Here is a 14,187-nt window from a genome sequence, read left to right as displayed (position 1 = left end):
ATCTGAAAACATACAGTAGAGGTGGCTTGGTCAGGAGATAGTTTAAAAAATGAACTATTAACAAAAAAGAGGAGCTTAAAGAGATAACTTCTTAATCAAATATTATCCAAATAATGTTAAGTTTCACGCTTTCACGAATTAAAAGCTCTAGACCAAGATGTGTAAATGTTAACTGTTGTAAATCCATTGTAAACCCGCAGAAATAGATCCATTATTAATTGCAGGGATCCATAGAACAGTTAATCATAGTCCTTCCTTCTCTTTCTATCACGATCCCTGAAAAAAAACTATGATAATTTAAGAATTATTTTTTATATATTTAGTTTTAGTTTAGTTTTACAAATTGCTTATCAAAAGATTTGAAATATGATACGCAAAATAAAACTGGTTTTAACAATAATCTGATCATAAAAGAGACAACGTGAATTCTTCATTTGACGAAAAAAAAGTAAAATGTCTTATTATTCTATCATTGTTAGCGATTCTATTTTTGTTGAGTGATTCACTATAGAAAGTTTTTAATTTTTATCTTGGTGTTGATTTCTAATGAATTTATTTAATTTACCGATCATCTTTGCGTCGATCATCATCGTTAGGTCTTTTCCTCTCTGCAGTCTTAACAGTATCCAAGAAAGCATCAAGACCGAAGGGATCAGCCTCCTCCTTCTCGAACTGCACTGGACCAGATCTACCGGATACTGCACGATCTGCGCCGCTGAACTCTTTGTCGGGAACAAACCGCTTTGACGATCTGAAAACCAAAAGTTTTGTTAAAATTAAAATTACAAAAATGGGGTTTATAACTCTGATTTTTATGAAACGAAGAATGAGACCTGAGAGCTTCTAGATCCTCCGCTCCACCGTACATCTCACTGTCCAAATTCTTTCCAGGACGGTAAATATTATTCGCCAAACTGCCTTCCTTCCGCCACGGCTGATCATACGCCGCAAAGGATTCATCGTCGTTGAACCCTGAATCCATTCCTCGGGACTGGTTGAAGAGTCTGGCATCAAACATACCTTCTCCGGTCGTGGTAGTTTTAGCCGGCATACCCAGAGCAATCTGTTCCGAGATATCCCTCTCCTGTTCCCTATTCAACTTGGATCTACGGTCTGGAGCAGCTCTCTCAATATTCCTCTGTCTCGCCCTGTCCTTGTGTCTCTCGTATCTCAGATCGTCTCTCTCCTTCTCCCCGTCATCCTTGGTAGCAGTCCTGATACCTGCTCTCTCCTCCCTTGCCTTCTGCGCCAACTCTCTTAACTTGGATTCCTTGGCTTCTTTTTCCTTCTGTGCCAACTTCTTCTCCAAAGTAGCTCTCATCTCTACCGCCTCTCTAGCCTTTCTATCCGCAATATACAATGCCTCTGCGAGCTTAGAGAAGTTTTCATTGATATGAACCTGTTGTAGTCCTCGCCCATCCGCTGCTAGACGTTTATCTAGAGGAATAGTGTAACCTTTAGCGTTCTTCCAGTTAGAAATACAAGGAGGAATTTTCCAGTCAGCTTGCTCCTTAGCTGTCACCTTCCTTGTAGGAGAATGCATGACAGGAGCAGGAGGACTAGGAGGGCCTCGAGGCACCTTCTTGTTGATCTTAAACTTTGGGGGTTCGATTGGATCCTGCTGAACCTCAACCATCCTGATCACCCTTTGTTTAGCTCCGGAGTTAAATGCCATTCCCTGCTGGCTGGGTGTGTATCTAATATACTGAGCAGGTTCCTGCTTCTCAGCAGCTCTGACCGGCAAGGCGGCAGTGATCTTGGACGAGGTCAGTTTCTCAAGGGCTTGTCTTGTTTTCTCCGTTGTGTCAAAAACCTCCTCCTCGTCAGGTTTCTGCAGCTCAGAGTCGTTTTCGTCCCTAACCTCGGATGGGAGCAGATCGGAGAACTTAGAAAATATAATTTTATCTTTCCTGTTTCCTTGTCTGGCCAACACGTCATATTTAACTTTACCAGAGGCATCTAGTTGAACCGCCAGGGCGTTTGATTTAGTCTCCTCCGTCCGCCCCATGTTTAATGGATATTGAGCGACATGAATCTCCGGAAATGCTCCGCCGTCGCCAAAATCGTCGACAGTTCGTGGAATCCATCCTTTCCGTTTTCCATAGGGCGGAGCTGTTCTTGATGCAGAGACAATATTGGTGCTTGTCACCTCCTGCTTTGCTCTCGCCTCATCCCTATCCCAGGATTGCTGAGTAGGTGCAGGGAGAAGACTAGAGAGGGATATCCCTCCAAAACTGGACATTTCGCCTGAATCTGAAATAATTATATTTTCAATAATTGATACACAAGATGATACTGAACAGAAGTTCTTTGTAAGGACTTTAGTATTTTATTTAGAAGGTAGCCAGTGGATCGCAAGATAATATCAATCAAGTGAAATTAGACACTTAATAAGAATACGTGCTAGATACCCATTACATCATATTTTGAATAACAATGTGTCAGATGACTTAATTTAACAAAAACTTGCAAAACCAAGAGAAAGAACTTGAAATAACTTTTTGTACATTTTTTCTTAGGATACATTCACATGCATGTATTAGTTCCTTGCCACAAAAATTAATACCATGATGTTAACACTGCACAATGAATAGTAAATCATTAACACAGCTGGCTGAGATAGCAATTTACAATTGTATTTGTGATTAAATTTGATTTATGTTTATCGCGAGACATACACACCAATCTCTACTGAGTCTGAATGCTCTGTTCGATAAGGTTTGGTTTGGTTTTGTTCCCATTCTCTGTCTCACTAGACAACTATCTTTCAAGAATTTTATAAAATCCATCGAAACTAGAAAACAAAGATGAATTAACGTTTAACCGCAACTGCAATTTAATAAAATTAATGATCACCATTTATGAACTTAATCTATTTTAAGAAACTGAGGCGGGTTTCAGAACTTTTATTGATTATTATATATATAATTGTATACAGAGCGTCCAATATAGATTATCTCCAATCTTTAACGCCAACATAAACACAATACCCGAAAAAAACTATTATTTTCCGCAAAAAAATCTTACATTTGCCTTGTTTCAATTTTTCAAATTATTTATTCTTCTCAAATTTTCTGATTAGTCCCGAAAATCGTAATTTAGACCGATTGAGGATCTTATGATGTACGGGATACCCTGTGTACTAGAATTGAAATTCACATCCTGCGAATCCTATATTTCTAACAATTTATTCTATCCTTCTCTTCTTTATGTACATGTCCACCATACATCTTTTATCTTCTCTTTTGTATATGTCCACCGTACACCTTATTCCTTCTCTTGTGTACTTGTCCATGCACCGTCCACTTTACATCTTTTCTTCTGTACATGTCTATGCACACTGTACAGTACACCTTTATCCTTCTCTTCTGTACATGTCTACAATTTACACCTTATTTCTTCTCTTCTTCACATGTGCACTCTGTCCACCGTACACCTAATTCCAATTCTCAATTATGTACTTGTCCTTGCACCGTACACCTTATTTCTTTTCTTCTGTACACGTCCATGCACGGTACACCTTATTTCTTCTCTTCTTTTCATGTCCACTCTGTCCACCGTACACCTTAGTCCTTCTCTTCTGTACATGTCTACAGTACACCGTATTCCTTCTCTTCTTTACTTGTCCATGCACAGTAAACCTTATTCCTTCTCTTCTGAACTTGTCCATGCACAGTACACCTTATTCCTTCTCTTCTGTACCTGTCACAGTACAACGTATTCCTTCTCTCCTGTACTTGTCCATGCACAGTACACCTTATTCCTTCTCTTCTGTACATGTCTACAGTACATCTTATTCCTTCTCTTTTGTATCATTTCGACCAAATAATTCCTTCTCTTTTGTTATCCTAATAAAAGTAAAACAAAGTAAGTTGTTCTTATTCCCTGATTTTCCTGCACAAATGTTACAGACAAATCAAACAATGTTTTGCAGAATAACAAAACAGCCTTTTACATCAAATATACAGGGTTATCCACAAAAGGTGAAACTTCAAGAGACGATTGTACGGAATTTTTTTTCATTCTTTTTCTTGCATTCAGAGCTCCTTGTAGGACAAAAACTGGCTTATTTCTGTGTTTAATCATTCGGTAAACCATCAAAATATTCAGTTGAATGTAGAAATCAAAAATCAAGCTTCAAATAATCACATTTTTAGTTTTGAAAAGCAGAAAAGAAAAATTTTAAATTTTAATTCTTGATTTAACAAAATCATTTATTTCTAGGGAATTAAATCCACGAGCCAAATCATAAATTAAACTAGTCTCGTCTAACATGGATCAAATAGGTTCAGATTTTTAATCAGAACTAGGATTTAAATTAGGAACTGCGAGTTCTGAACTCTAGGTTAATATTAAAATAAGGATTATAAATCAAATGAAAAAAGAATCAATTTCAAGTTCTCGTTCAAGATCAGTAACGGGTTTCGGTTCTGAATCAGGAACAAAATTGAGGATCAGGTTCGGAATCATAAACAGAATTAAGGTTCAGGTTCAAGATCAGGAACATATTTAAATTTCAGGTTCAGAATCAGGAACAGAATTAAGGTGCAGGTTCAGAATCAGAAACAGAATTAAGGTGCAGGTTCAGAATCAGAAACAGAATTAAAGTTCAGGTTCCGAATCAGAAACAGAATTAAGGTGCAAGTTCAGAATCAGGAACAGAATTAAGGTGCAAGTTCAGAATCAGGAACAGAATTAAGGTTCAGGTTTAGAATCAGGAACAGAATTAAGGTGTAGGTTCAGAATCAGGAACAGAATTAAGGTGCAGTGCAGGTTCAAGAATGACAAAATTTTAATTCAAGAATCATTTTAATACTCTAAAAAAAATTGACAACTGATGCAGAGTTTCTCTCCAGAGTAAATTCTTCTAAATATACTGATCAAGGTTGGATTAAACGTTCTCCAGGTCTAGATATGAAGCTGTCCTTCTCTCTTGTTCACAGCTTGCTTCATTAGATCAAACCAGTCTCCTATCTTAGTGTTTTCTCGTGCATCCTAGATAATAACAATGCTATTTATAACAATATACCGTGTCTACCAATAAACATAACAATTTGAAGACGACAAAGTTTAATATATTTTTTTTACAAGTTTAATATTCACAACTGATCATTTTATATAAAAAAAAACTATATAGGCCTGTTTTCTATTTAGAAGTGTAATTTAGGAATATATTTAGATTGTAATGTTTAGAGGAGCATACTGTTTGTATTCAGTTTTAATAACGAGTGTCTGAGGGCGTAAACGTAGTGTCTGAGGGGTTAAACCCCCCCCCCCCCCGCCCCCTGTAAGAGTGAAAAATAAGCTGAGCCCCCACCCCTTGGAATGTCGAAAATTTTAAGCGTAAAATCTTGTATACACCCCTGAACAGATCTCTCATAAATTTTTTTATTTTTATTTTTTATTTTTGACAATTCGTGTTTGTTGTATAAAACAAAATCGCAGAATTGAGGCTCACTCAAAAGAACTTGTATTGTACCTTGAATGCTTGGCAGCCCTCTATAGCACTAAGGACTCCAAAAACCGCAAGGTCCGCTAGGTTTGGTACTTCTCCTCCCATAAACGGAGTTCCTTTTTTCTTTAAACTTTTTAACCAGTGGTTACATTCATCATACAGAGACTCACGTACATTATCCTAAAAAGTACAGTGTAAAGAGACCAGTAAACATAGTACAGAGACTCAAGTACATTATCCTATATAGTACAATGTAAAGACTCTCGTAATTTATCCTAATAGTACAGTGTAAAGAGATCAGTGAATAAATACTACAAAGATTTCCGTACATTGTCCAAAATAGTACAGTGTAAAGATATCAGTGAACAGTAAACAAAGACTTCCATACATTGTCCAAAATTGTACAGTGTAAAGAGATCAGTGAACACTGTACAAAGACTCCCGTAATTTTTACTAATAGTACCGTGTAAAGTGAACAGTGAACACTGTACAAAGACTCTCGTAATTTTTACTAATAGTACCGTGTAAAGTGATCAGTGAACACTGTACAAAGACTCTCGTAATTTTTACTAATAGTACCGTGTAAAGTGAACAGTGAACACTGTACAAAGACTCTCGTAATTTTTACTAATAGCACAGTGTAAAGTGATCAGTATACACTGTACAAAGACTCTCGTAATTTTTACTAATAGTACAGTGTAAAGTTATCAGTAAACACAGTAAAAAAACTCTCGTAATTTTTCCTAATAGTACAGTGTAAAGTTATCAGTAAACACTGTAAAAAAACTCTCGTAATTTTTCCTAATAGTACAGTGTAAAGTGATCAGTGAACACTGTATAAGGACTCTCGTAATTTATCATAATAGTACAGTGTAAAGTGATCAGTGAACACTGTATAAGGACTCTCGTAATTTATCCTAATAGTACAGTGTAAAGTGATCAGTAAACACTGTGTAAGGACTCTCGTAATTTATCCTAATAGTACAATGTAAAGTGATCAGTAAACACTGTATAAGGACTCTCGTAATTTATCCTAGTAGTAGTGTAAAAAAATCAGTGAACACCAAACAAAGTAGTTCAGTGTAAAGAGACCAGCGTAAATTAAGTAAGTACAGGGAGTTCCGGTCAATATCATAAATAGTTCAGTGTGAAGAAACCATTCGCATGATTTCTTAAATTATTATAATTATTATTAATTATTATTAATAGTACTGCACAGATAATGAATATCCTGAATTATCCATTTATGTTGTTAAAATAGTCTGCAGTACACTGCAATAGAGACTTAAGTTTGTATTCAATAGAAAAATCATCGTGCGTGTTTTTAATGAAGAAGACATTTCGAAAAATGCTTCAACTCCGAATTTCTTCTGGAATTTTGGCAGCTTAAGTCCCCCCCCCCGTACATCCTTGAAATCATCTCTGGATTGCTCAGCAGACTGACACATTCTATATCTCAGAACAAAACCCTTCAGCTTATAACTTGAATGGTCATCCTAGAGTTTCTCGAGAAAAAATGAACGAAAAAAATAAACAATTTAATCCTGAAACATAACTTTCCAAACTTGTGCAATGTGCATGTTGTTTAATTCACAAAAAAATATTAAGAACCCACTAAAAAGTTTTATAATACGATAAACTGAGATCTTTAGTAATACTTTGAGAGGGGTGGACTGACCTCCTTGAAGAGTATGGCGTTTTTAAATAGAAAAATCCTCAAAGTCAGTAATTCCTAGAACTTGTGATACTGACTGTTAGATAAAATATATGTCTAACAGTTATAATGTAGAAGCTTATCTAATTCCTAGAACTTGTGATGCTAACTGTTAAGATAAAAATATATGTCTAACTTATCTAGTTAATCAGTGAATAAGAAGTAGTAATCAAACCTTAAGATTATGCCGTTTCTTGAGCCTGCCTCCTATTAAATACATAACAAGAGCTCCAAAATAAATCACAAGATAACGTTCCCAGGCCTGGAACAATTGTGGCCAATTTCCGACCTCGTCGAACCATTGGAACGTTGCCAGAGCTTCTCCGGGACTAAAATAAAAACAGTAAACAAAAAGTTCATTCGGAACAAACAAACAAACAATTAATTAAATCATTCCGTGGAAGCCAGGGCTGAGGACTCCGTCTAGAATAACCGTAACTACGGTTATTAATAGATACGCTCAGTGGACAGGAGTGCAGGCCCCAACTCCACTGATTTAGATACAATTCCCTTCTTTTATTCGGATCTTAAAGATGTTATCTCTAAATCACTAAGTTAAGACTGGATTTAAGCTGGTTCGAAAGAAAATAGTCGTTTAGGTATCATAAATATTTTGATGAATAATTCAATGATACAGATCAATAAATGAAGAATTACCTTCTGTAAACATTAGGACTAAGTGTATGCACCAATACTTCATCAGTCCATTTTCTCCATCTTCTCTCCTCGACAATATCCTGCAGTACATAAATATATGTAAACAATATCCTGCAGTCCATTAACAAATATAAACAATAGTCTGCAGTACATTGACAAACATAAACAATGTCTTGCAGTACATTAACATATATAAACAATATTCTGCAGTCCATTAACAAATGTAAACAATAGCCTGCAGTACATTGACAAATATAAACAATACCTGCAGTACATTAACAAATATAAACAATATCCTGCAGTCCATTAACAAATATAAACAATACCTGCAGTACATATATAAACAATATCCAATATTACATTAACAAATATAAACAATATTCTGCAGTACATTAACAAATATAAACAATATCCTACATTACATTAACAAATATAAACAATATCCTACAGTCCATTAACAAATATGAACAATACCTGCATACATACATAAACAATATCCTGCAGTACATTGACAAATATAAACAATATTCTGCAGTACATTAACAAATATAAACAATATCCATTGAGTATAAATCTACATTCGTAGTCAGCCTTAGAATTAAAATCCATCATCGGCTTGTAGACGGGTGAATACTATACATATACATCCTAGCTCTATTTTGAATTAAGAAACTAGTAAGTTTAGGATCAAAAGACTGCAGTACATTAACAAATATAAACAATATCCTTCAGTACATTAACAAAAATAAACATATAAAAGAAATATCCACCAATACATTAATAATTATAAACAATAACCTTCAATACATATACATATATGAACAATATTCTGCCGCACATCAACATATATAAACAATATCCTACAGTACATAAACATATTTAACAATATCCTGCAGCACATATAGATATATAATTAAACAATATCCTACATTACATTAACATATGTAAACAATATTCAGCAGTACATTAACATATATAAACAATATTCTGCCGCACATTAACATATATAACAATATCCTACAGTACATAAACATATGTAAACAATATCCAGCAATAAAATTAACATATATAAACAATATCCTGCATGCAGTACATTAACATATATCAACAATATCCTGCATGCAGTACATTAACATTTAAAAACTATGTTCTATTGAGCATGAATCAACAGTAAACATAAACGAACAATTTCTTTCAATTTATAATTATTTAAGATTTGAGAAACGCTTACTTCTTTGGTTCTGTTAACCTTTGCCTCATTGTACATGAGGAAGTATTTGTTTTGAGTATCTTGCTTCTCCTTCCCATCCTCGTCATAATATCTAGATATTATCATATCATTAACAATTGACCTACACACCTGTAGGATATAATACAATCAAATCAGGATTGAGCTCTAACACTTGGCCGGTCTTTAGAGGAGCCTTCGCCTCTTAACTAAAAGAAAAGCGATTCTGAATTTAAATTTTCCCACATTACATATATTCTTTTTAAATATATTCTCTTCTGATTGCCAAACTTTTGAGTTGTAAATCCCTGGATTTAGTTGTTATCAGCATCTTGTGCAATACCGCAGATTAAACTGCTGAGCTAAAAAACTTTAGAATGGTGCATATCGAGATTAATGCTTGATAGTCTCTTTTTGCTAATATCAAGATTATGTTAGTCTTTGGATTAATTTCTAGAGATTAGAGATGCGCTCTTTCACTTTTGATAAACCGGTTTTTAATTTTTGCGCATTTCTGGTAGTGTTGATGGTGTCATATCAATTGAACTAATGATCGATAGAACGAATGTATGTTTTGGATTAATATTTATCAAGGCTAACGTTCAAAATAGTCCTCAAATGTGATGAAATATGTTTTTAATAAGTTCATATTAACATGATTAAATTTATATTCGTTTAAATGCTTCTAAAAGCCGGCTTGAGAACAGCAGACTTTAGTTCAATCTGATATCAGTCCAATCGATATAGCACCGTATCTGTAATTGTTATCAAACGTAACGATATCCCATTCTAAAGTTCCCAGCTATGATCTCCTATAGATCAGACATCTCTGCAGGGATGAACAGAAGCATTAGCTCCTATCTATTAAGGGATTCAGAATTTTTCCCTCAAATTTGCCATAGTTGAAATCTATTAACTTTACAGATATAAGAGATGTTTAGATAGCTAGATAAAGTGTATTGCTAAAATACATGTATCTGTGTACAGAACAAGTTTACAATTACAATTTGATGATTATTTTAACAGTCAAGTAAAAAGCAATTAGGTGGAAAATAGCTCTTGGCTGTTTTGATTATTTTTACGCAAAAGTGTTGACCCAGTTGACCCCTCTGAACATTTTTAACATGGATATATCTATATATAAAGTTTGAATCTCTGTTTGTTTGTTTGTCCGAACCACTGGACCGAATTGCCTCAAATATTGATTGGGTAACTCCGGAGAACCACAAGATTCTAACTTTAGTGGGTCGAATTTTAAAGCGAAAATTTAGTTTTCCGGTAAAATCGACCAAGTGCGGGTAAACGGCGGGATTAACCTGGGCAGAGCCGGGTTCCCAAGCTAGTAAAAATATAAAAAAAAACCTGATGGACGGATAACAATCCATGATTGAATCTAAGGATGTATTAGAATCTAGGAGCTGGGAGAATAGGGCGGATACAATCACAGAACTGTCATTAAGCTGCAGAACCTAAATTCAGTTTAAAATAAACATTAAACTAAATATTTAACTTTTTCATGAACAGAGAAATTCTCATGTTATGTAAAAATGTTTAAAACCGACGTTTTTAAAGTATGCCAAAAAAAAATTTCAAAAAATTTCTAAATTTTAATCTAATAACAAAACTGATTACCCGCCCTTTTTTTTATTCCATATATTTTTAATACTTGATATCGTACACCTTTGATGTTTATAAAATTCTACTAGATCAAGTCAGTTTGAAATATCAATGGTTTAATCCATTAGGATGCAAAGATTAAAGTAATATATAGTAATAAGTTCCTTTTAAACAACGTGGTAATTCTTTATTCTTATACCTTATCTTTGTACTCGACAACAACTATTGGAACTTTCTTGTATTTAGACCACTTAACCTGGGTCCGGAGAACACTGTTCACCTCAACCACGTCGTAGTTCAACCCGTAGTAGTCAAGGAACGCCCGAGCCTAGATTTTTTATAGGGATTAGAGAATTGGAACAGAGAGCTTTAAGTTATTATGATTTGAAGTTTTTAAAACTCAAAAACGGATATTCAAGAGGATATTAATTTTCTTAAGAATTACTTCCATCCCTCATTTACTTTATTTAAAAAATGTTTCTTTCTTATGACGGCAGATTTCATCAACGTTTTGTCAAATTTTTTATACCGCTGAACTTTATTAGTAAGGAGGCCGTAAATAAATTAATTTAGAGGATAAATGGAATGATAAATTAAAAACGATTTTTAAATAAAAAATTAAAATCTATTGTCTATCTACAACCTGAGTTTTTAATATCTTACCTTACAGCAAAAAGGGCAGGTTTGGTATTGATAAAGAGTTATTTTTAATCCGGTTTTATCCGTCTCCGTTCTTATTTGTCTCGAGGGACTAGAAAATAATACAATTATTAATGATAGTTAATATATTTTACATTTTCTCTTCCCCAGTTCTTTTAAGTGGGAAGGTAATAATATCAAAATACGTACTTCTGATTTAAGTAAAATAGTAAAGGACCAAAAAAAAAATCTAACAGATAAAAAAATTTTAGATTTAGATTGTACATTTTTTTAAATCAGAAAAAAATAAACCTGAACTCTGGTGGTTTTGTGTCCAAAATAAAATCCTTTTCTAAGCTATCATTAACTATCGGCGATTTCTTGGACTGTGTCGCCTTGAACCCGAGATATGCTCCGAGAAGAACACCTGCTCCCAACCCTCCGAGCAGGATCTTCTTCTTCTTTCCTTTCCTTTTATTTTCCTCGTCCTCCTTCTCATCCGCACTTTTATACTTTGCATCAGCACCAGGACCAGACATACACACTCCTAGAGTCATAATTAATCATTAGCACCAGGACCAGACATGCACACTCCTAGAGTAATAATTAATCATTAGCACCCGGACCAGACATACACACTCCTAGAGTCATAATTAATCATTAGCACCAGGACCAGACATACACACTTCTAGAGTCATAATTAATCATTAGCACCAGGACCAGACATACACACTCCTAGAGTCATAATTAATCATTAGCACCAGGACCAGACATACACACTTCTAGAGTCATAATTAATCATTAGCACCAGGACCAGACATACACACTCCTAGAGTCATAATTAATCATTAGCACCAGGACCAGACATACACACTCCTAGAGTCAAAATTAATCATTAGCGAGGAGTAGTTTAACTAGTATCAGATATCAGAACTGTGTGGTCGATAGTACACTAGAAAAGTAGTTAAACTAGCCAATAGTTCAACCACTTCTATCTATTCATTAAATCTGACCTCTGCATTAATATTAAAATATTCCTTCGAAACTTTTAATCACAATCATACTAACTTAAAACGGACTGTAAGCGTAACTTCAAGTGACCCTCCAAACAATGATGACAATGCCCGATTTTCAAAGCTTTGTCTGATCAAGTATAATTAACATATTTTATTTACGGTTTCTCTGCAAAAGTGACTTGCGCATTTCTTGCTTTAAAGAAAAAATGGAAAAATTGACTGAAATAATCAGAAAATGACATAATCGTCCACAGTTTTTAATCAGGCTAAGGTTTCAAGGTGACCGTCATTGCTATCTTTGCATGCAGAGCCACTTAAAATTAAGTTTACAGTTCCTTTAAGTTTTTTATAATCTGTAATCAAAAATAAATCTAAAGTATAATTTTAAATTTGATTACAAACGCAAGTTTTTACCGATAGCATTTATATTCTGAATATGCAGCGGAGAACAATTACGGATGGGTATCTCAGATACTCTTCAGACAAACAAAGACCATAAAATAAATTTGCCTATCTTTAATCAGATTCATTAACGCTCTCTTATCTTGAATCAATACGTTTTTAATATTCTAATTCCCTCGATCATAACTTTATACGCCGCAGCGGTTGTTACCTTGACTGAAAGGATTTGATAATATTCTCCAGGACGGGTTGAAGGGAGAGGAATAGCTCCATGGTTGAACCGGAGAGCTCCATTGTGTTCTGGAGCTTCGAGACACACAGCAAACCAGCTGATTCCTCCCAACCCATAAACTTCTAAATTGATTCTGGTTAAAATGTTTTCCAAGCTCCTAGTCAACAATAAATGGTGAATATTTCTTTTAATAAACAATTAAGGGCCTTGAGTTCTCTGATTGACAACAAAATATTTTATTCAAAATCAATTCATTGTAGTTTTTGTTTCACAAATTAGGAAAACGTGAAACATTAAATAGTGTGAAGATAACTAATTCAAATTATTAATAAAATTGACCTTAGTAAATAAATAAAATAAATTAATGAAATCGGCCAAACCTGCCGAGTTTAACGTGTGAAGACATTGTGTAATGCAAATTATTTTTCTCCGTACAGCTGATCAAATCCTTCCGGCTCCTGACCAATCCTGAACTCGGAGCTTTCTCCAGATACTCAACAAACCTCTTCTCCGGACTCGGGATAGTTCTATCTGAAATAATTCAGTAACTAAGATAACACAAGACTTCAATAAACTTTTATCTAAAGATAATTTTGAAAATTAGTTTTGTAATACTGTAGTGAGTGCATGCAATGTAAAGTGTAAATAAAAATTGTTCATGTTAAAATAAAAATTAAAGAATTTACTTAACGCAAACATGAATAAGAAAACATAGCTAATACTTAAACGTTGGTAGTCAAATATTATTTTATAACAGTATATGTTAGAAAATACGAAAAAGATAACTATAAACAAACTAAATTATAAAGTTATAAAATTCGACTTTTACAAATATTGGTATACATAATTTTTGAAAAAGGGTTGCGTGACAAAGTTACAAGGTTCAATTGCTTCCTTTTTATCGATTTGGGTATTAACTATCAACAAACTAAATTAAATGATATAAGTTATAAAATTCGATTTTTACAAATATTAGTTTATATAATTATCAATTGATTTTAGATCTACTTTCGTGGTCAGCCCTAGAAATAATTTTCATCATCGGCTTGTAGACGGGTGAATACTATACATATACATCCTAGCTCTAATTTGAATTAAGAAACTAGTAAGTTTAGGATCAAAAGACTCAGGCAGAGAAACTTCTTCTCAAACAGTTTAAAAGTACCTAAAATGATCATCCTAGGTTTTACGTGTCTCATACTTCATATGGAATATATAATCTGAGAA

The 14,187-nt window shown here is 34.1% G+C and overlaps 2 protein-coding genes across 2 annotated transcripts; both read right to left on the bottom strand.

Annotated features, from left to right (window-relative positions):
- Position 1: 1 nt before the first annotated feature.
- On the bottom strand, positions 2-2,274 carry LOC111696760 (SNW domain-containing protein 1). Its single transcript, XM_023466489.1, has 3 exons — positions 834-2,274; positions 566-751; positions 2-276 (listed from the first exon to the last, which is right to left on the bottom strand). The coding sequence occupies exons 1-3, from the start codon at positions 2,240-2,242 to the stop codon at positions 240-242; spliced, it is 1,632 nt and encodes a 543-aa protein (XP_023322257.1). The 5' UTR covers positions 2,243-2,274; the 3' UTR covers positions 2-239.
- A 1,919-nt stretch (positions 2,275-4,193) lies between these two features.
- Positions 4,194-14,172, bottom strand: LOC111696753 (prostaglandin E synthase 2). The gene is made up of 12 exons (XM_023466480.1): positions 14,126-14,172; positions 13,341-13,491; positions 12,940-13,082; positions 11,623-11,857; positions 11,335-11,422; positions 10,871-10,999; positions 10,417-10,523; positions 9,058-9,148; positions 7,827-7,906; positions 7,345-7,498; positions 5,480-5,635; positions 4,194-4,995 (listed from the first exon to the last, which is right to left on the bottom strand). The coding sequence occupies exons 1-12, from the start codon at positions 14,157-14,159 to the stop codon at positions 4,909-4,911; spliced, it is 1,455 nt and encodes a 484-aa protein (XP_023322248.1). The 5' UTR covers positions 14,160-14,172; the 3' UTR covers positions 4,194-4,908.
- Between the last annotated feature and the right edge of the window lie 15 nt (positions 14,173-14,187).

Source organism: Eurytemora carolleeae, unplaced genomic scaffold (assembly GCF_000591075.1).
Source record: "Eurytemora carolleeae unplaced genomic scaffold, Eaff_2.0 scaffold126, whole genome shotgun sequence".
Lineage (NCBI taxonomy): Eukaryota > Metazoa > Arthropoda > Copepoda > Calanoida > Temoridae > Eurytemora > Eurytemora carolleeae.
Note: the sequence above shows the minus strand (reverse complement) of the source record. Positions and strands in the feature narration are given on the sequence as shown.

Coding starts and splice junctions, on each gene's coding strand:
- LOC111696760 (XM_023466489.1), bottom strand. CDS start 2,242: ATGTCCAGTTTTGGAGGGATATCCCTCTCTAGTCTTCTCCCTGCACCT. Junction 752..833: donor GAGGATCTAGAAGCTCTCAG/GTCTCATTCTTC, acceptor TTTGGTTTTCAG/ATCGTCAAAGCGGTTTGTTC. Junction 277..565: donor GATCGACGCAAAGATGATCG/GTAAATTAAATA, acceptor GTTTTTTTTCAG/GGATCGTGATAGAAAGAGAA.
- LOC111696753 (XM_023466480.1), bottom strand. CDS start 14,159: ATGAGACACGTAAAACCTAGGATGATCATTTTAG. Junction 11,858..12,939: donor ATCAAATCCTTTCAGTCAAG/GTAACAACCGCT, acceptor TTATGACTCTAG/GAGTGTGTATGTCTGGTCCT. Junction 5,636..7,344: donor AGAAACGGCATAATCTTAAG/GTTTGATTACTA, acceptor TGTACTTTTTAG/GATAATGTACGTGAGTCTCT.